Raw genomic sequence first — 19,391 nt, 5'->3', positions numbered from 1 at the left:
TCTCGGCCTTCGCAGCAGCACTCGCCAATCACAGGGTGAGGGAGACTGCTCCGAGCCAATCTGGAGCTGCCACCTGTCATCTGGCTCAGCCAATCAGGGGCAGCCACACCCCACCAAGGGGTATAAAGGCCGCTCAGTGCGGCAGTTTGGGGCTGTCCGGGGTTGGTGGAGTGGTGGTTCTGGGAAAGAGCTGGGGGGGGGTCGGGTTGGGGGTCCCTGGGTGTTGGGGGGGTGCAGGGTTGGAGGTGGCCCCTCATCTCATTTGGAGCCTTTCTGGGTGAATCCAAAGTGCTACAGGGATTGCTCAGCGGGATGATGGCTTGGGATGGCGGGTCCCCCTCCACAGGAGCGGGGCTGGCAGGACAGCCGAAGGCTCCTCTGAGGATCTTGAGAAATGGTCTTCCCAGTGATCTGCCCTTGTGCCAGGAGCTGCCTGCTGGGACCTGGGGAGTCCCACCTGCCTCTGCTGCGCAGAAGATGATCGCCACCGCTGCTTGGTGGGTGGCCAGAGCTGGATTCTGTGGGGACCTGATGTCATGGGACTGAAGGTGGAGAGCACGTGGCCGTTGTGTGACTTCAGGCATGGTGTCGTGATGCTGGGGCCCTCACCTAGAGCTTTACAGGTCACGCGTTTCAGCTGTAACCTGCAGAGCAGAGGTATTGCTTGTGCTGCCCCTTGCCTACAGATGTGACCCATGGTGATTTGAATCCTGTTTGGACTGATCCTGCTGGGCCTGGAGACCATGGAGGCAAAGGACTGAAGCTGTTCTGGGGTGTGCTAGCTGACTGCTGAAGGTAGCCCAGGTAGCTCCCAAATGTAGCTGTCAGGAGAGCCACAGGGTGCCTTGTATGAGCCTGGAAGGACTTGGGCTGTGTCGGTGTGTGCAGGTGGCCACCTCCACCAAGGGCAGCCCTTCCCAAGGACTCTGCTGTGGCTGGACCTTTGCTGGAGCAAATGTGTCCTGCGTGTGGCTGAAGAACCAGGTGAACGAGAGCAACTTCTACATGATCAGCCTGAAATGCAATGCACCGGTGGAGCTGTGCTACTAAAGGTCACAGCCAGTGTAACCAGTGGGGCTAAGCCTATGGTCTGTGGGCAACTGGACTGGGTTTGGGCCAGCAGACCCACCTCCAGTCCTGACCTCCTGCCTGTAGTAAGTTAGGACCTGTTTCATCAGTTCAAGCTGCACCAGTTGTAGCTTTCAGTTAGCCTCATCCAAAACTTTTTTTTTTTGTTTCATCTTAACAACCTTCATGAAGTTTGGAGCACCTTGAGGGCTTGGTGGAGAACTTGCCTGTGGGGAACACAGGACTTGGACTCCAAATTAGACATGGACTGGGGTTACTGGTGCAGTTTGTGTCTGGGCAAATAATTGGCATCTACTTAAGAGTCTGAGTGAAACTTCCTTCTAGGCATGACTCTTCAAGATCATAAACACAGAAGCACTTTTGAGGCGTTGCTGTTGAAAATAGAGAAGAGCTGTTTCTCTGGCAGAGCAATTGCCACCTGACTCTGGGTGTGAGGTGTCCCAGGGGAACAGACCCTCAGGTGTGGGCTGGGGAATCCCAGGGCCCTTGGCCAGTCTTGGCTCATCCCACGTAGCAAAGATACATCTCCTAAATGGTATAGCGATGCTCGTACGCTTGCCACAAGAGCTGTTTGGTGTGGGCAGGAAAGAGCAGCCCAAGCTGAAGAGCAGATGTGGGAGATTCTAGTTCCTGTCTCGTCCCTGGCTGCCACGAGCCCCACGGCCTGTCCCCCTTGGTGAGCTGGGGCAGCTCTGGTCCTGGACCCTGACTTGGCAGATGGAGGGACCTGGCAGTCCCCAGTTGGGTGGAGGTCCTTGAGATCTGAAACCCAGTTGGGTGCTAACCCCCTGCTGCCAGGTCTCCTTGGGGCCACCACCCCAATCCTTCCCCCACTCTGGGGTGGGAGTCTTGGAGGGGGAGCAGGGCTGGGGGTGCCTGTGGCTCCTCCTGTGCAGACACTGGGAATCCTCCATCCTTCCTCACACAGATGGCAGCTCCATCTTGTCTGGCTGAGCTGATCCTCTGAAGAGCAGGAGGAAGGGCTGTGGGAGATCCTTGGCTCTGCGTTAGCCAAGGAGGGCCATGGCTCCTGTTCGTGGCTGGCTGGGGACCCCCAGAAGGAGGGGTGAGGGGTGGTGGGCTTGGGGGCCCCTCTGCAGTGCTGCACCACGTGTGACCAAGGAGGATACCTGAGACGAAGCAGCGAGTGTTGCGCTTCAGAGCAGACGGGGACCTGGAGAGGCTCTTGTGTCGCTTTTGTAAGAATGCAGAGTGCAAGGGAGGCAGCTGGGGGATGAGAAAGCTCAACCCCATCAGCGCTTGGAGAATCTACAGGGATGGAGACCTCAGGCCGTAAATCTTCAGGGATGGGGTCTTTGCATGTGTCCTTCCCTGCCCAGGAAGGAGGCCTGAAGGTGAGGGGCTCTGCCTCTCCCTGCATGGCAGCTGGGTGTCGGGTGGGGATGTGGGTCCTTCAGCAGCTCGCTTTGTGCATGGGGGTGCCTTGGGCTCTCTGGGTACCTCTCTGGCCCCCCCTCTCCTCCGCTGCAGGCAAAGCAGGCTCCTGGCCCTGGTCTTTCGGGGAGCTGGAAACCAGCACCCCTCTTTCATGACTTAGGGCAGGGGGTACAAGGGGTGATGCAGCCTGAAAGCTGGGTGCTCAGTTGGTACATGAGCCATAGGCGATGCTGAGGAGGACAACCCATAGCAAGAGTGAGCCACCCACTCCCCAGCCAGCAGCTCAGGCACTGCCAGCCCCCGGATCCACAGGCAGAGAAGGGTCGTGGCTCCAAATTACCTGGCTGGAGTAGCAGGGAGTGTGGTCCGTTGTGGGGCTGGACAGCCTGCTGAGCATGCCCAGGGTTGTCTCCACTGCCAAGCCCGGCCCCAAAGGCAATGTGGGGGCTCAGAGCAGCTCCCAGGTGCTGTGGGGTGCACCCGCCCTGCAGGGATGGGGTTCAGGGTCAGCAGCCCAGACCCCCAGCAAGCCAAACCCCAGCCATTACAGGGACTGGCTCCTTGTCCTTAGCCCTGCTTATCCCCCCAAGGTGAGGACGTGCTGCTTCCCTGGGGACACCTCCCAGCGCAAAGGCCTGTCCGTGGGGGGGGACTGTGGGAGTGGGGGTGCAGCTCTAGGGCGATGTCCTGGGTGGGGGTGAGCAGGAGTGGGGCTGTGGGGCTCTGCTGTGGGAAGGGGTGAGCGCAGGGCACCTGCCCCCAAGCAGGTGCTGGAGATGCAGCTTCCTGCCCACCCTGTGCTGCACCATGGGGTGGCTGTGGGGCACCCCACACAGCAGGCTGTTCCCCAGCAAAGTCTGGGGGCTGTGTTTGGCCATGGGGAGCCCCACCAGGCCGTTAGCTCTGTCCTAGGGCTCTTGGGGCTTCTCATTCCCTGGCTTGGCAGGGGTAGGGCTGAAAGAGGATCGGAGGCAGGCGCGAGGCATGGAGGTGTGGGACACGCTGGGACACCTCGCCCCGTGGCAGGAGCAGCCCTGGTCCTGATGTGTGCCCGCCGGTATCCCGGGGGGCTGTGGCCTGGAACGGGGCTTGGTGTGTCCAGCCTAGAGCTGGATTTCTCTTGGGGTGGAGCTGGTGGCACGTCTCATCCCGGGTGGCCAACCTACCTGGCGTGGGGCTGGCTGGCCTGAGCTGGCCCTCGGTGGCTCTCGCGGGGTCCCCGGCCGATGCTGTGACGGAAGCCAGCGTCCTCCCCGCCGGTGCTGTGCAGGCGCTGTGCAGTCCAGGCGATATTGCTGTCTTGCAGCACCATCTAGTGCCGTGGGATGGGGAAGCCCAGCACCCCAACGCTCTCCTGCAAGAGCTGTGGCGGCACTGTGGGGACAGGCCGTGGCTGTCTGGTGTCTGTGGGTCATGCTGCCGAGGCCAATCTGCCAGGAAACCCAAACAGGCTGTTGCTCACGGGGATGAATAGGCGGCACAGCGTCTGCTGGCCTGGGGCAGCCAGAACACACACAACCTCCTCGTGCCCCTGCTCCGTGCCAGGGAATTTCCTGCAAGGATCCTGGGAAGCCTCAAGGGGTGCAAACGTTCCCAGTTCCTGAACCAAATATATCTGGTATCAGCTGCTGGTTTTGCCACTTCCTCCCACGGAAATCGGGCCTCTGCCCTCTCCAACCACTTCTGCTTTGCTGTGAGCCAGGTGACCCTGGCTCTGTAAGCCCCTCACTGTCAGGGTCTTCACAACTCTCCTGTGGCCTCCTCCTGTATCTCTGGTGGTTTCTTGGTGCCTGTCATCCATAGCTGGTGCGAGTGTGAGCCCTTCCCACAACTTGTCACTGTTCCCCTTTTGCACAGCCAGGGCAGTGCCAGCCCTTTACAGCTCAGATTTTGGGACGCCAGGGGAGCTTTCTGCAGCACTGCCCCACTGTCCCCTCCTCCCCCTGATCTGCACCCCCCCCCCAGGTTTCCCCCTCTCAGCTCCTGGGTGCCTGTCACACTGCCTGCCCTGCCTGGCCCTGGGGTGCTGGGAGAGCAGGCAGGATTTTGGCACAGAGCTGGATGCCATAAGAACAGGACGCTCTGCAAGAGAGGCCGTAGTGAGGGCTGCCCCACTTCCCTCCTGTGGTGAGGGGTGCTGGTGGGGAGCACTGATGGGGATGTCAGGCGTGCAGTGGGGCGAGGTGGGGGCTGAGCCCCAACAGAGGTCGCACCCAGGCCCCACGGCACCAAGGGGCTGCTGGTGACCAGTGGCTCCCTAGGGCAGGAGGAGTTGGGTGCCTTGGACTGAAAAGTGGCCCTTCGGGTCCTGTCTCTGCCCCAGACATCCTCCTGGCTTTGGGGACAGACAGGGCTGCACCCAAATCACCTGGCAGCCCCACAGTCCCGCTGTCCGAGCGGTTCGATGCCTGGCTGGGGACCTGCCTGCGCTGTCCTGGTGACCCAGGCGTGGGATCTGTGCCCCCCAAAAGGGACAGAGGGACTCAAACCTCCTGTTCCCCTCACAGTGCCGTTCGGAGAGGATGGATCCGGGTGAGGTGGGATGAGATGGTGCTGACCCCGCTGCTGCCACGCGCTGCCTGCCGCCTGCCTGTGCTGCCTGCACCCGCGGGAAGGTAAGAGTAGCAAAGCAGGCACCGAACATAACGTGGCCCTGGGCTGTTTGTGCGCCTTTTGTTCGCCAGTAACCTTCATGAATCAGCTAATTAACCGCATTAGGCTGGCTCTGCTTCCCCGCCTGAGCGTTATTGGGCAGGGCAGATCTGGGGCAGCACGCCAGTGGGAGCCCCAGTCGGATTTGCCGGGTGGTCAGGCGGCTCAGAGCCCCCGCAGCGGCCGGAGAAGGTGCCTGTGCAGCAGCCGGGGTAGGTAACACCCCGATGGGGTGCTGCTGAGGGTGTGAGAGCCCTGGGCTTGCTGTGTGGCAGGGAGGAGCTGGCCCTGTTCCCTCATTGCAGCATGTAGACAAGAACCCACTGTACCCGGGGTCAGGGTCCCGCTTTGCAGCCAGCCCTGCACCCCATCGATGGGTGCTTTTCATTGCCATAAGCCAAACCCGTGCTTCAGGGCACCTGTATTGTGTGATGGACCCCAAAACCATGCAGAGAGCTCCCCTAAAGCCAAAAGCATGTTGTACATCACCAGCCTCCTGTGCTGCCTCGCTGCTTTTACCCAGCAGCTCTGCAATACCCCAGCTTGGAGGGCTCCCAGCTGAAGACGTGGCTGAAGGGCAAAGCAAGCTTCACCCCAAATCTCTCCGTGCCAGCCCCCCAGGCTGTGCACAGCCCCAGCTCTTACCTGTTTTTCCCTCTCTTCTTCCTCCCCCTCCCCGTGTGCCTCTGAGGCCTCTGCCTGAGTGTCTGGGCTGTCCTGCCCTCGCTGTCAGGTTTTCACAGGCTGCCGGGGTGGCTTGACATGGGGGGGGGCGGGGGGGGAGCAGCCTCCCAAGCACATTCCCTGGCCCAAAACTCTCGCAGAAACAAATTCCCTCTGCGTGCCGGCAGCTGGAAGGCACTTGTGCCCGCCGCGGGAGCTGCTGAGGCCAAAACTCTCCGGCTGCCAACAACGGGGCTGGGGGAAGCGGCGGCTGTTGGCTGCTGCTGAATCCGGCGGGTTCCCCCTCCCAAGGGCCGCTTGGCCGGTCAGATGCCGACGGCTCCAGTACGTGGTACGTGCCGGGAGGCAGCAGCTCCAGGTGAGCCGGGGGTTTTTGTGAGCGGCTGGGCTCTGGGAAGGGCTCTGCGTGGCAAGAGGCTCCTCGCCTGGCCCAGCCAGGTCCTAACCCCAACCCAGAATTGCCCCTCTTGCCACCACGGAGCCCTCCCCTTGCTCGGAGCCCGGTGTGTGGACCAGACCGGGGAAAGTTTCTCTGCCCCGGAGGTGCCTGCAAAGGCTCTGAGTTTCCAGGTGGGAACTTTTTTTGGTAAATAAAAGGGGGAATTGCTGTGTTGCTCCCAGCTCCCGCTTAATCCCACCCCTTCCACCTCTGCACAGATTGTGGCATGAGGCTGCCCTCGGGCTGTGACCAGAACCACCCTGGGCACAGGGACTGGTGGTGGTAGTGGTGACACCCCACCCCACCCCCACCCCCAAACCCCCTGCTCCTCTCTCGCCCTTTCCAGCCCCGCTTTTCCCTTTGCTGGTGCCTTTGATGCTCCAGTGCCAACAGCCCCATGGAAGGGTGCCGAGAGCTGCCCGCCCCACACTCGGGCCCTGGGGATGGGACGTGCTGAGGGCAGCGTGTTGGCCCTGTCTCCTGCCCCTTCTCCCAGGGCTCCCAAATCCCCACCAGCCCCACAGGGAGGGGACCCACAGCAAGCCTGGGCTCCTGCTCTGGGCACGCAGGAGCCCTTCAAATGGATTTTGGGTGGTGTCCGGTCAGACAACGCTGTTCCCCCCCTGCCCTACCAGGGGACCTTTCTGCCGGCTGGATCCGGCCCCCCGGTCTCCCCCGGCCCGGCGTTTGCCCCATCAGTTTTTTTAAGGGAGGCTGAGCCACGCACTGGGGAGGGTGCTGGGGGGAACTGGGGGATGCTGGGTGCGGGGCTGGGAGAGTGATCCAGAGGCAGGAGTGGGTGAGCTGCTAGCTATTTCCCACGGAGCCACTTGAGGGCGACAATGACCCGCCACAGATCCGCTGCCGCGGGGCCGCCCGGCTCCAGCGGGGTGAACTGGGGGAGCCCGAGCCGGGAGAGGAGAGAAGGAGCTCAGCATCCCCCCCCGCGTCCCTCCCAGGGCAGCTCATCCCGCGGGAGCTCCAATCACGCGTGTCGGTGGCCACCTAAACCCCCCGTGGAGACCTCCAGCGTGTGCGGCTCTGCCGGGAGGGCATCCCCCCCCCCCCAGGAGCCGGGCTCGGCCCGAAGGGTAAGTGGGTGCAAAACTTGAAAGCTCGTTTGCCATTAGAAGAAAAGGCGTCCAGGTTAGATTCGGTCCCGCTGGGAGCACCCGGCTGCCCTGGGGCAGAGGCTCCCCGGCACTTGGCTGTAGCTCGGTTTGGTGAGAGGAGACACCTCCTGTGCATGTGCCCAGCAGAGCATCTGTCCTAGAACAGAGAGGTATCTGCTCATAGGACCCTCGGGCTTTTGTATTTTCCCTCTCTGGATAACTTTTGTCTCTCCTCTTTGATGGAGCTCGCCTCACTGGGTGGTGTTCATGCCGGGTGCACACGGCGGTTTCGGTTGATCTCTGTACACGGGCTGGCCTAGGACAGGTCACGCTGCTGAAGAGACTCTGCCCCACAGGTCCAGCAGGCTGAAATCCATCAGGGAGGTCTCATGAGAAAGCTGCTACACTGGCTAATGCTCTTCTCGTGGCGATGAATGATCCAACTCCACCTAAAAAAAGTTATGCTGTATCTCTCCCACGCACACCCAGCGGCTGAGTTCAGGATCTGAAATCACGCGTTTAATTTCCCCTGTGACTCTCCCGGGAATCGCGTGCCCAGCCCCAGGACGGGCTGACCGGAGTGTCAAGCAATCAACAAGGTGCCTGTGATGTTTAAGAGCAGAAGCTGGAGATGCCACCTTCCCAAGGGTTACACGTGCTTGAGCTAATTATAAACAACATGGGGAAAGGGTAGTAGTAGGGCTTGAGAAGGCTGTGGTAGCAAAATTGCTGCCGCGTGTCATTAAAGCCGTGCACGTGTGGAGATCGCTGGTATCAGCAGCCACAGCCACAGCTGTGCTTCAGGGAGCTCAGCCCAGGCCTGAGGCTGGTGGGCTCAGGGGAACACAGATTTTTCCGGAGGAGTCTGAGTGTCCCCAGGAACTTAGAAAAGCAGAACAGCGTGCAGTGCTGCTCAAGAAACCAGAGACTGGGCAAACAGACAAACTGCCCTGAGGGATTAACGGACAGAAACGAGGCCAAGGAGAAACCTTGGTCAGAGCAGTCAGGAAACCTCTCCCACGTGGTCAGCTGGAGGAAGAGAAATTCAACAAGGATGTGGGGGCTGTGGAAAAGCCGGTTCTGTTCCTGGCTTGAGTGACAGGAGTTTGTGCCTGCTGCGAGGTGTTTTTATCACAGAAAGGAAAACGCACAGAAGTAACATTTCTTCCCTTCTTTGGACGGTAGGAATGTTTTAATTGAGAAATTTGTTTTAATTACATTAGGTGATATCACAGTCTATTTTACAAGTTGAGGGTAAGAGGATGCGTGGACCAGTTACACAGAAATCCAGTGAAAGGATAAAAAACTACAACATGAGAAAAATGAAAAGGTTAACTGAATCCTCCAAAAATGAAACGCATTGAGAGTTTGGTGTGAGTGGAAATGGGAGATTATACCAGGATCCAGAGAAGTACAAACATGAGACTAACATAATTTACAGTATTGGTTCTGCATGACCATCATTTGCCCGTGTTCAGAGACAGCCTCTATTCCCCAGTGCACTGCTGAGCAGATGGTCCTGTCTCTGAGGGTTTGGTCTAGTCTTGTCAAAGAAAGCAAAATAACTGATGGGCAAAGGTCACAACCCACGTTGAGCTGGTCCCCAGGGTCACCGCCTACAGGAGTGTCTTCCACTGGATAGTCGGGGGGTTCTGCACCAAGAACTGTATGGAGGAAAACTAAAACAGCTCCAAAAAGCCCCATCTCAAACGTAGAAAAGTCTCACTCTGGAAGTGCTTACGAGAAGATCGTCATCATAGAATTTGGTTTCTATAATAACATTACCGCTGTGGAAGGAAAAGAGGAGAAAGAAGAGGCATTAAAACAGTGCAGGAACAGTAGAAAACAACTGCTCCTCAATGCTCGGGCAAGCCTGGGCTGACACCCCCCGCAACAGCAGCTTTGGTCTGGAGCTGCCTGCCGCGAGCACCGTGTCCTGAGCCAGCGGCCCGCAGCGCTGCAGCATCTGAGCAGAGCAGTTCCCCCATCCCTCCCCTGTCACCTCCCTTCTGGGCACAGCACCACGCAGGCTGCAGAGAGTGCTCACAAACAGCAACCTCCTGCTCACGTCTGTTGCTAAAAATAAACCAGCAGTCCCAACACCTTCAGGCCCTCTTTCTTGCAGTGAATTGTGAAAACCGATGGGAATTCTTTTTTTATTTCCCAACTCTGTCCTCTAGTGCTGAGCAAGCTACTTCAACCAACTTAACATGTCATTTCCCTCGAGCAATGCTTAAATGCAAACACACAATCATATTTTATACAAACTGCAATGGAAATGTAGATTTGGGTGTGACAAAAGCCCTGACGATTTAAGTTCCTGACTTTGAGATTTTGGTAGACAAAAGTAAGAACTTTGGCTCTTGAAAATCAAAGAAGTGGTTCCATCTCCACTGTGGCTCTTGGTATCTGTAACACTGGCAAAGCTCAACCTGGCAAGAACGTAAGGTTTTTGCTGTGGCATGGCCAGTGCTTGAACTCAAATGTCAGGGAATGTTCTTGGTCTGACATTCAGCCATTCTGGGAATCCTTTGCCCAGAGTGCCTTGGTTAGCACCAAATACCACACCTCTGTACTCTCTTGCTATGGAAACACTGAGACAAACATGAGGTCTTTGGGAATATCAGAAAGCGAGGGGCTCTCTACGTCTTGGCAGCTGAAAAAAGCTGATTTCTTTGGGCCACAAAGAGCTTTTGCATTTCTTTGGGCCAGTGATTCTACTGAAAAGCCTCAAGAATGACTTTAGGACACCTCCATGAATAGGAGAGAGGTCTGGGCTGCCCACAACAAGTGGACAGACTCCAGGGAAAGAATAGGACGCTGGAAAATCCTCAGGGTCACTTAAGAACGGGAGTCTCACAACTCCCAGTCCTGAAAATGCCTTGATTCCCCAAGATGATCAAAACCAATTTGTCAGATGCCTATTTCTTTACTCTGATTCCCAAATCTGGCTCTTTCTGTACTGACTGAAAGCCACCAGCTCTGGGGGCAGGGACGTGTGTAGCACCTACACGGTCCTGAGCAGCTTGTGCCAGGGACCACTGTTCGAACACTGATGCTCTCTTCTGAGTCCACTCTCTCTTTGAAACATGCCGTGAATAGAAACCAATGACGGTAGTTCCCATCCCGGTGCCTTCTCTATGCGACTGGCTTTCCTCCAGACAGGGAACGAGAGGGAAAACGCCGGGGAGGAAGGTCTTCCAGAGGACACAGCGACCTTGTGGTGAGACTGGCTGCCTCTCGTTGGCAGGAGGAGTCCCTCACCCTTCTGTCTCTGCTGGCAACGTGCTCCTCGTGTGCTTGCCAGCCCCCATCTAGCACTGCAGGCAGGGTGGCTTTTTGTCAGTGATTACAGGTTCCCAGGGGCCTTGCTCAAGGAGCCTTTTCTGCCACCCCACCAAAGCTTGCGCCTTGCTGTCCGCGCTCAGAGCGATGCCCAGCACGCGTTACTCCGGCACAAGCCCTGGGGATCACTGACCTACTCTGGAGTCAGTGTGCCAACGGCGGCCAGGACCAGATGTTCCCGAGGAAGGTGTGTGAATCCCATTACAGGTGACTGCAAAATGACTGTTTCCTACCTGTTAAAGGTATTTTATCCCCAGGTACAACTCTGTGTGACTAAACGCAGGGTTTATAAGCCAATGTGAAAGACACAAAGCTTGGCAAATTGGTACAGTGATGAAACAAATGCTGGAGCAGCTCCTACGGCTGATCTATTGCATGAAAAACAACCACCTTGGACACGACTCAATGATCAATAGCTGGATTTAAAAATGGACCAAACATCTGAGGTTTTTTTTTTTTTTTTTTTTTTCCCCCCTGGACATAAAGGGTATTAAGCTGCAAAGCATTTTAAAATCCTTTCATGGTTCACCTTTCAAAAAAATTAAGCAACTCTAATAAAGGATCAGTTCCACTTTCTCCAAACTTGTATTGCTATATTAATGCAAATTGGACCTATGGGAAAGAAGGTAATGAGGTTGGCTTAGCCCCTTTTATCTCTCAACAACTAACAGCAGTGAGGGTGATTCAGAATTGGTAGTAGCTCCCTCTCTTCATTCCCACTGTGGTCCCCAAGGAAATGCCACACACTACTTTTTTTCTTTTTTTTTTTTGCCTGCTCTCAAATTCTGTAAGCCCAAGGCACTCACGTTAAAACGTTAGCTGGCATCATCTGTGATTCAGGTGCTGCCTCTATCAAGGACTGCCAAGTGTTTGTGGAGTTAGGAATCACAAAACCGAATTCAAAGAACCATTCTGCAAAGTAAAAAGAAGATCCAGAGGCATTTGAAAGAAGATAAAATCCGTAAATGGTCCTTTTGCTTTTCACCTGACAGGCTGGGGAACTCCCTAAACTGTTCTGCTGTGCTGCCAACATTTTACATTTAAATTACTTTGTACAGCTTAAACTGCACTGAACCCTGCCCTCCTCTTAAAGCAGATACTCCCTTTCTAAAATAGCTGATGGTAACGATAAAGTCACTCCACTGCCTTAGAATTCAGTAGAGATTTCATCACACCTAATTGGGAACAGGGAAACCACACTCCCCCTTTTGCAGACATCCCCCTTGGATCAAGTTGAGATTAAGTGTACAACTGGTTGCCCAAAAGACAAGGAGCTCAATGTTTTATCTCCCCCTCCTCCGCTGCAGATTAAGAATAATACTGCAGTGAGGGAGGTCAGATGTGCAGCTATGGAGTCACAAGGACAATACTTGGTGGCACTGCTGTACCCAAAGCAATCCAGAGGCTCCTTTAGTCCAGCCTCCAGCCTGGCGGTGGCCAGCACTAGATGCTTCTGAGGAAGATGCATGAATCCCCATAACGGGTGACTCTAAAATAACCTGTTTCCTTGCCTCAGGCAGCCTGCGGTGGATTTATGCCCTGAAGCATGATTACCCAGATTTTTTGCTTACATAACAAAGTGTTAATACACTTATGAAATGCTATCCCTAATACTGTGGCCCATTAGTCCTGACAAGATGAGTGCTTCAGTGCTACTCTGAAAAATTAAAATCGCCACGTTCAACCCATTTCAGTTTCTCTAATCCCCGCTGTGCTGGGGGTCACTCCCTGCACTGCAGCAGGACTGCACACAGAGCAGATGCGTACCTTCTAGACACTGCCCTTTGAAATAAACTTTCTGTTCCAGTCGAAATTTTTCCATTTGTTCTGCTGAGGAAAAGTTTAACTCCCGAGACACTGCTTTGCATTTCAGGATTTTTTTAGGAACTCGAGCTGTGAAACAGATAAAGAAGCATTACTTGGACACAATAAAACAAATCCAGCTGCTTCAGATGCTATTGTAACACTTCGAATAATGAGTAGTGCTAGTACAAAATCATAGTAGCAGGAGAAATGCAAACACAAAGGACTTTGTTTTTACATTTGCAGGAGTGAAATCCAGGATGCAAATAGGTTAAGTAACTTCTCCCAAGCCAGGAATGAAACTTGTGACAGAACCAGGGATACAACACTGATCTCTCAGACTCCTGGTTCTTAGCTTTTATTACTAAAAATCACAAGTCTTCAAGTCGAAACATGAGATGTAACTTAAATTTTTAATTTAGGGAGCGTGCTGAAGATCACAAGCAGCGGAAGGGCTGCTTAGTATACCAAGCATGTTAGCCCTTCTCACTTTTCCTCTCCTTTCAGACTGTGCATCCCCAGCAAACCACAAATGGCTATTTCTCAGCCCAGCAGCACTGTTTCAGCCATCTCACGTAGCTCTGGGAAGTTGTCCTATAAAAGTGTACAAAAAGTCTGTTCCCCAAACATAGAGACACACACAGGCGGTACCAATCTAGAGAGTTTAAGAGAGAGTAATTTGGCAATCCAGGGTTTCTGGGCTCTGGCAAGGAGTGAGACACCAACAGCAAGTGGTAAACTACCTGGTAGATACTTCAAAAAGCATTTTTTAGAGGTGGAGGAGTAAGAGAAGGGACAGTTTGGGAGCACTGATTAATATGCTGAAAGGTCCTAATCAGGACAATACAGGGCGGAGTCAATATACTGAAAATCTCCAAGCTCATCATACTTCAGTGGTGTGATTGTACATAATCCTTCCTGCGTATTAGAAAATTTTTCATGTAAATTTATTAGAAATAAAGGAGGGGAGGGAATACAGCTGGCATGTGCTTTATGAGCCAAAGTGTTCCTAAATGGAAAGTGTATCATAACATCCATAAGCAGACAGCAGGCTGCTGTTTAATAAAAGGAAGCGTCTACCAAACCCCAGGCAAATCCATCTAGTGTAGAACAGTTTAATGGAGTAGGACCTTGACAAGAATCGAATCTAGGGAGCTGGACAGTTAGGGAATGTAAGCTACCACCCTATCCCATGGCGAAGTACACAGCCCACGGTTTGTTTAAAAAAAATAAAAAAGGTAAAAAAGAAAATTAAAAGTGTAAGGGAAGAGTTTTAAATGTAAACGCTCTCTAATTATTTTCAGTCTTTTTTGTTTTCAGCATAGAAATCTGCATGGCACCATCCTTTACTACCCACACAAGTACAGACTACAGCCTGTTGTGAATAAACAACCTTTTGCAGTTAAGTGTAAAATGACTTGTTAAAACTATCCTGCAATTTAATAATTACATTTCTTTCATCCCCAAGACAGACTGCTGAGAATGTTTGTTTTAATATTGTAAAACTATAAAATAAAAGGTTACTTTTAATAAAAGTAGGATTGTGTAGTCTTTAAACATCTAAGAGCTTTTAACTGATATTTATACCATCACGCAGAAAATGTTAATTAAAATTATTTATTTTAAACTCATTTTACTTTTATACTTTTTTTTTTCCCATTAAAAAGATAGAAGAGAAAGAAGTTTGAGTCTCATCAGTGAGGTCCATTTTAAAGCGTGCTGAAATGGAGGTAAGCATGGACTTTATCCTAACTTTACTACTGCTTTTTGTTAATTTGAGGATATACCATATCTGCACACTTATTTAGGCACTTATATAGCTAACGTACATTTAGTCAGACACTTAATTCTGATTAGATTAGAAAGTGATGGATGACACATTTCTTATTTACTAAGCAAGTCGTTTTGGGTCCAACTGCGTTCAGTTAGAAACTGAAATTCAATTAAATATCCATGTCATTATGTTTGCATATAGTTTAATAAAACTACCTTAAATATTTGGGACATGTAAGAAAGAAAGCTAACTTAGCCAAACTTATTTTGTATTTCAAACTTCATCTTTTCTTAGACAATGAAAGGATGATTTGTTTTTCCTGAATGAAAGCTGGCTGTGGTGACTGGGAACAACACAGGGGATTCTACAAGTGCTAAACCTCAGCAGCTTACTCCAAGATTTGCTTGTGTATTGGAAGAAACCACACTTTATGGATTTGCATATCCCAGATTGCCTCCCAGTTTTGAATGCACTGTCACTGAATAGTGCTGACTGGGTACATGAAAAAGCTCATACTCTCAAAATCTGGTTTAGATGGTTAATTCTGATTTCTGGTGCTGAGGCAGTGATTTTCTCAACTTTCAGCGGTTTAATGTTAAGACTTCGGCAGCAATCCAATTTAATTTGGTAAGTGGTAATAGTAAGTTTAAGTAGTAATACAGTATCATGATTTGAAACTTAAGAGTTCATTTTTTAAAGAAACCTGTAGTTAAATCAAACGGAAGTCCTGTTTAAAAAGCAAATGGAAGTCCTGTTTAAAGGAAATATATTTTATTCTCTCTGTTATATATTTGATTCTTTCTTTGCTGTGTCTAGACTGTGATTTGCTCTGAATGGCCTCAGAACACACATGCACACAAGCACTACATAATGACTTTGAGAAACGCACGGCCTAATTTTTAAAACAATTATTCTGACTGTTTGCCCTCACTGTTTCTGCTGCAGGACTGTACCAGACTGCATTTCCCCACACCTTCTTTTAATTCATAGTCAGATTATTCTCCTTTGTTCGGACACCTCTCTCTTTTCCTAGCCTATTTATTGAGAATAATCCATCCCAGACTTCTTTCTTGCTAAGGCATACAGGACTGGCTTTTTTCCTGTCTTCTAAGGAAGACCATCATCCCAACCGTAATCTTTTCAGTGGCTTCTCCTAATAGCTCTTTTCTGCACCTGTTCCAGTTTGCAGTCATCCATCTAGAAGACGGATGACCGAACTGCACACCAGATAAGGTCTTAACAATTCCTTGTACAATGGGCATTAATCTCATGCCAGAGTATGTTTTAATTAATTCCCTAAGCTCCTCTGAGGGAGGTGAGAGTTCCTGTTTTATATGTGAGGAAAATCTGAGACACGGTGAGGTGATACGATTTGCCAAAGTGAGAAAAAGATTACAGGAAGGAAATGGGGCAACACAGCAAACCTTCCTGAGACACGGCTCCAGCTGTCCTCTCTGCCCCAAAGCACACCCTTCTGCAGTTTGCATTGAACTGTGACAGTGCAACAGTCTGCCGAGACAGAGGGAAGAGGATTCAAAGGCTAGACATTTGTCCAAGGAGAAGCATTTGCAGCAAAAAATCTGGGAAGACTGGGAATACTTTGGGCTGATTTTCTTCTGCTTTCTAAAGCCTGATTCCTCATTTCTTCTAGGTCTCCTGTCACACGGTTATTTCAAGAAGGCAAAGCATCACTAACCTGCAGTTTAAAAAATTAAGTATTAAGCTGGTGAATTACCACATTTCTTTTGAAAGTTGTATTTCACTTGCTTTCCTACAGTTGTATATGAAGGTACAGGAATGTTTTTCTTTAATATAGTTATCTTGTATGATAGGCACGAATAAATAACTGTTAAGGCCTATCGCCAGAACTGTTTGCTGTATGAGAATGGGAGTACAGGTTAGCAAGGCTCAAGGAGACAAAGCTTGGAAAATGCTCTTAGTAATCACTGAGTCACAGCTTTGCTTTCCTCTAGCTCTGACCTGCAACCTCTGTTCCTGGCATCAAGCCCCTCTTAAGATGAGACAACCTACTACTGGTTGTATTCATGAACTCTTGTCATAAAGCAGATGAATGTTGACTGGAGACCAAACAAGGAGAAGGTAACTTGTTTCTCTTGCACCTTAAACTAGCTTTGAAACCAGGTATACTGCTGGAAGACTACTGGACCCACAACATTTTGCCACAGATCTTCTGTATGCAACAGAATCCTTCTGGGCAGAGGAGGATCTTTATATGCTAGTTGCCTCCTTCAGACACAACAGATTTTCCAATTTATGGGAGAGGTAAGTCCTAGCAGTGATAGGCAGAATTCAGTCTCTGATGTCTGACCAAAAATACATCAGTGTCACCAGCATAATTAAATGATCCAGTTCACTCCACTTACTGGAGATCAGCTATGGTACTCACATAATAGAAGAAGCCTTCTAAATTAATTCAGTGAGGTCAGACTCTTCACAGAGCTGAAGCAAAGCTCTTGGCAAGGGACATTACCTACCATAGTGCTTTGTCACAAATCGGGAAGAATAAGGGACAGTGAAGTCCTCTGCTACTCAGCAAGGACAGAAGTGGAAGGGCAACAGGCATCCTAGCAGTGGTAGAGGGACCAGAGAGTGGAACAAATGTGCTGTGTACACTATTATAAAGCAGAGGTCTAGTGCAGGAGAATAGTAGGACAGTTGTGGCCAGGCAAGGTAATAACTGTATGCTTCTTCCCCACTGGTTTTCCATTTGACCTCTACCTTGACTAAACCCTGTTGTTATAGTGAGAAAAGTCAATATATTTTTATACTTTTCATTTTGGAACCAACACTCAATCTAGCAAAGGTTGGCCACTCATTCCTTAACCAAGCTGAGCTCCCTGCTTAGCATTGTTTAACTTATCCCCTTTGCCAGCCACTGACCCACTCCCACCCTTCTCCACACGTCCCCAGGTTATTGTGGTGGAAGGCTCTGAAGGTGTGAAGTCACATCCAGGACATCCGTCCTTCAAAGCAGGGATATGCTTGCAACTCTGGTGACCCAGACATGCAGAACCACCCAGCCCCGAAATGCACAAGAGGGCCACACGGTACCTTCATGCTCCACTCCAGGTACAGACAGATCTTCTGTTCCTTGCCAGAGGATTTTCCCTGTTTCTGCATCCCGAAGGTTCATCCAATTTCTGATTGGGAGGCAATTAAGGAAACCAAGCTATTTACACCCCTAAATGCTGTGCCTAGTATTCATTGCTAAGCCCTGAAATAGGCTACTCCAGCTGAGTTTCAATCATGTTCTCTGATTCTCAGGAGGCTAAGGAAAAGAGACTCTTTTTCCCAGAAAATAAATGAACAAACCAACCCTTGACCAGAATGAATGCAACAAGAGTTGTATAGTCACAGATTTAGTTTTCACTTTAGACTGAAGCTTGTTAATCTCATTTATCATTTTCCGTTGCTTCTAAAGGATAAAGGCAATGTCACTGTGCTGCAGAGAAGCAAGAACATTGCTAACAAAAACAGATAATTCTACACAAACAATTGCTGTTTCTGAGAATTTGAAAAATGCTAGAAAAAGACGTGCTTCCTATATAATACTAGAAAAATAATAATACCTATTTCAGCTTGTTTTCCTAGTTTACAAAATATTAATATCAAAGGTTGTTCTATTGCTGTTGACCTGGTAACTGCCACTCATACGAATTCTTCAGCTGCTGAGTGCTAAGCAAAGAGAGATCCTCTCTTTTCACTCTCAGCAAGTGAGGCTGTGCCAGCTTTCAAAAACCCCTGATCTGTGATTAGTCATTAAAGTTATAGGCAAGTATGAAATACTCCTATTTTCAATGGGACGTTTAATAATAATCTTAAGCACACCTTTGAAAAACCTCTCCTACAACATAACTCAGACATTGACACATCAGCACAAGGAGCCTGTACACCTCCCCGATGCCATTTTCAACAGGGATACAGCCGTCAGTAAGCCCGAGGCCCCGCAGCAGCCTCCTGCTCCACAGCTCATCGGGGTGGCTCCAAGGAGTCACCAGTGTAAACGCAAGCAGCCTGAATAGAACAGGATCTGTGAGATAAGGCCACGCAAACCAGTGCCTTTCCAGGTGCTTCCTTTTGGTGGTTTATGGCAGTGCACCCTTCGTACTCAGTACTTCCTAGACAAGAGACTGGAAACTATCTGGGAGAAGGCGAGAGACCAACTGCTCAAGGAACTGACTGGGGAGGTAGAGAAATAGAAGAGGAACAATATGGACCTTGACACAGGTATAAATAGGAGCTGTCAGAGGTATGCATATTGAACTCATCCTCTAACATACACAGTTTCCAGGCAGACTCACACAAACTTGTCACATTGATAAAATTTTTTCCAAAGCTCCAGGGAAGAAACAGATGCTTTAGCAAATTTTGCATCACAGGGTAACATTTGTTTTAAAATTGTGTGGAGGAGGGAAAGGAAGGTGGCTGCATCAGCACAGATGTGAGGAACCTTTCCTTTCCTGAAGGCTGGCCAGACTGCATGTCCCACTGAAAGGGCAAGAGGGAGGAGAGAGGTGGGAATGTGTGCACGGGGCCCGTTTATAGAGGCATGGCCTTACAGCTTCCAAAACTTAGCAATAACTTGGAGCATGTGAAGAGGGAGCATAGGGCATCCTGCTCATGTCCTTCTAGAACTGGGATTAAAGCAAAAGGGAAAGGGAGAAAAGACAGAAAGCATCATCCTTGGAGGGCCCCATATGTCACCTCCATATCCTGGCAGAAAGCAGGAAAGTGGAGATCTCTTCCCAGCTAGCAAACCGAGACGGAGGCTGAAGGCAGGCAAGTCAGTGAGAGGAAATGAACAGCAGCATGGCAAGAAGATCCTGCAGCAAGGCTGGGCACTTCACGTAGTGCTGGCTGAAAAACTCAAAGTCCCCAGCCAACACAACTTGCAGGATGGAACCGCCCCAACCATAATTTAAAATGTCCAAAAAAATCCACCATTTTTTGATACATTCTCCCACAGACAAACACACAAACTAGCCAGGGTGATTGCACAGAAAGCAGTGTGGAATCTTATCAAATGCCATGTATGAGGGGAAAATAGCAAATGAGACAATCTAGGCATCTCACT

The 19,391-nt window shown here is 50.8% G+C and overlaps 1 protein-coding gene and 2 long non-coding RNA genes across 4 annotated transcripts in view; 1 reads left to right on the top strand and 2 right to left on the bottom strand.

Annotated features, from left to right (window-relative positions):
- The first annotated feature begins 179 nt into the window (after nucleotides 1-179).
- LOC116958979 lies at nucleotides 180-6,055 on the top strand. Its single transcript, XR_004405576.2, has 3 exons — nucleotides 180-497; nucleotides 4,995-5,102; nucleotides 5,991-6,055. It is a non-coding gene; the product is annotated as an uncharacterized LOC116958979 (long non-coding RNA).
- Nucleotides 6,056-8,535: 2,480 nt separating this feature from the next.
- Nucleotides 8,536-19,391, bottom strand: part of PDE6D (phosphodiesterase 6D) — a 38,666-nt gene continuing 27,810 nt past the window's right edge. For both annotated transcript variants that reach the window (XM_042796995.1, XM_032982424.2), the window contains exons 2-5: nucleotides 17,369-17,457; nucleotides 12,487-12,612; nucleotides 11,526-11,631; nucleotides 8,536-9,161 (exon numbers count right to left, since the gene is read on the bottom strand). In XM_042796995.1, the coding sequence (XP_042652929.1) occupies nucleotides 9,080-9,161; nucleotides 11,526-11,631; nucleotides 12,487-12,612; nucleotides 17,369-17,457 (403 nt within the window). In that variant the 3' untranslated portion in view covers nucleotides 8,536-9,079. The remainder of the gene's footprint in view (nucleotides 9,162-11,525; nucleotides 11,632-12,486; nucleotides 12,613-17,368; nucleotides 17,458-19,391) is intronic.
- The window catches only part of LOC122153808, a 28,177-nt gene continuing 27,031 nt past the window's right edge, over nucleotides 18,246-19,391 (bottom strand). The window contains exon 3 of the long non-coding RNA XR_006165689.1: nucleotides 18,246-18,331. This is a non-coding gene — a long non-coding RNA (uncharacterized LOC122153808). The remainder of the gene's footprint in view (nucleotides 18,332-19,391) is intronic.

The sequence above is a fragment of the Tyto alba genome, unplaced genomic scaffold, assembly GCF_018691265.1.
Source record: "Tyto alba isolate M040663 unplaced genomic scaffold, T.alba_DEE_v4.0 Super-Scaffold_10, whole genome shotgun sequence".
NCBI classification, from domain to species: Eukaryota; Metazoa; Chordata; class Aves; order Strigiformes; family Tytonidae; genus Tyto; species Tyto alba.
This window is presented reverse-complemented; position numbering and strand designations above follow the sequence as displayed.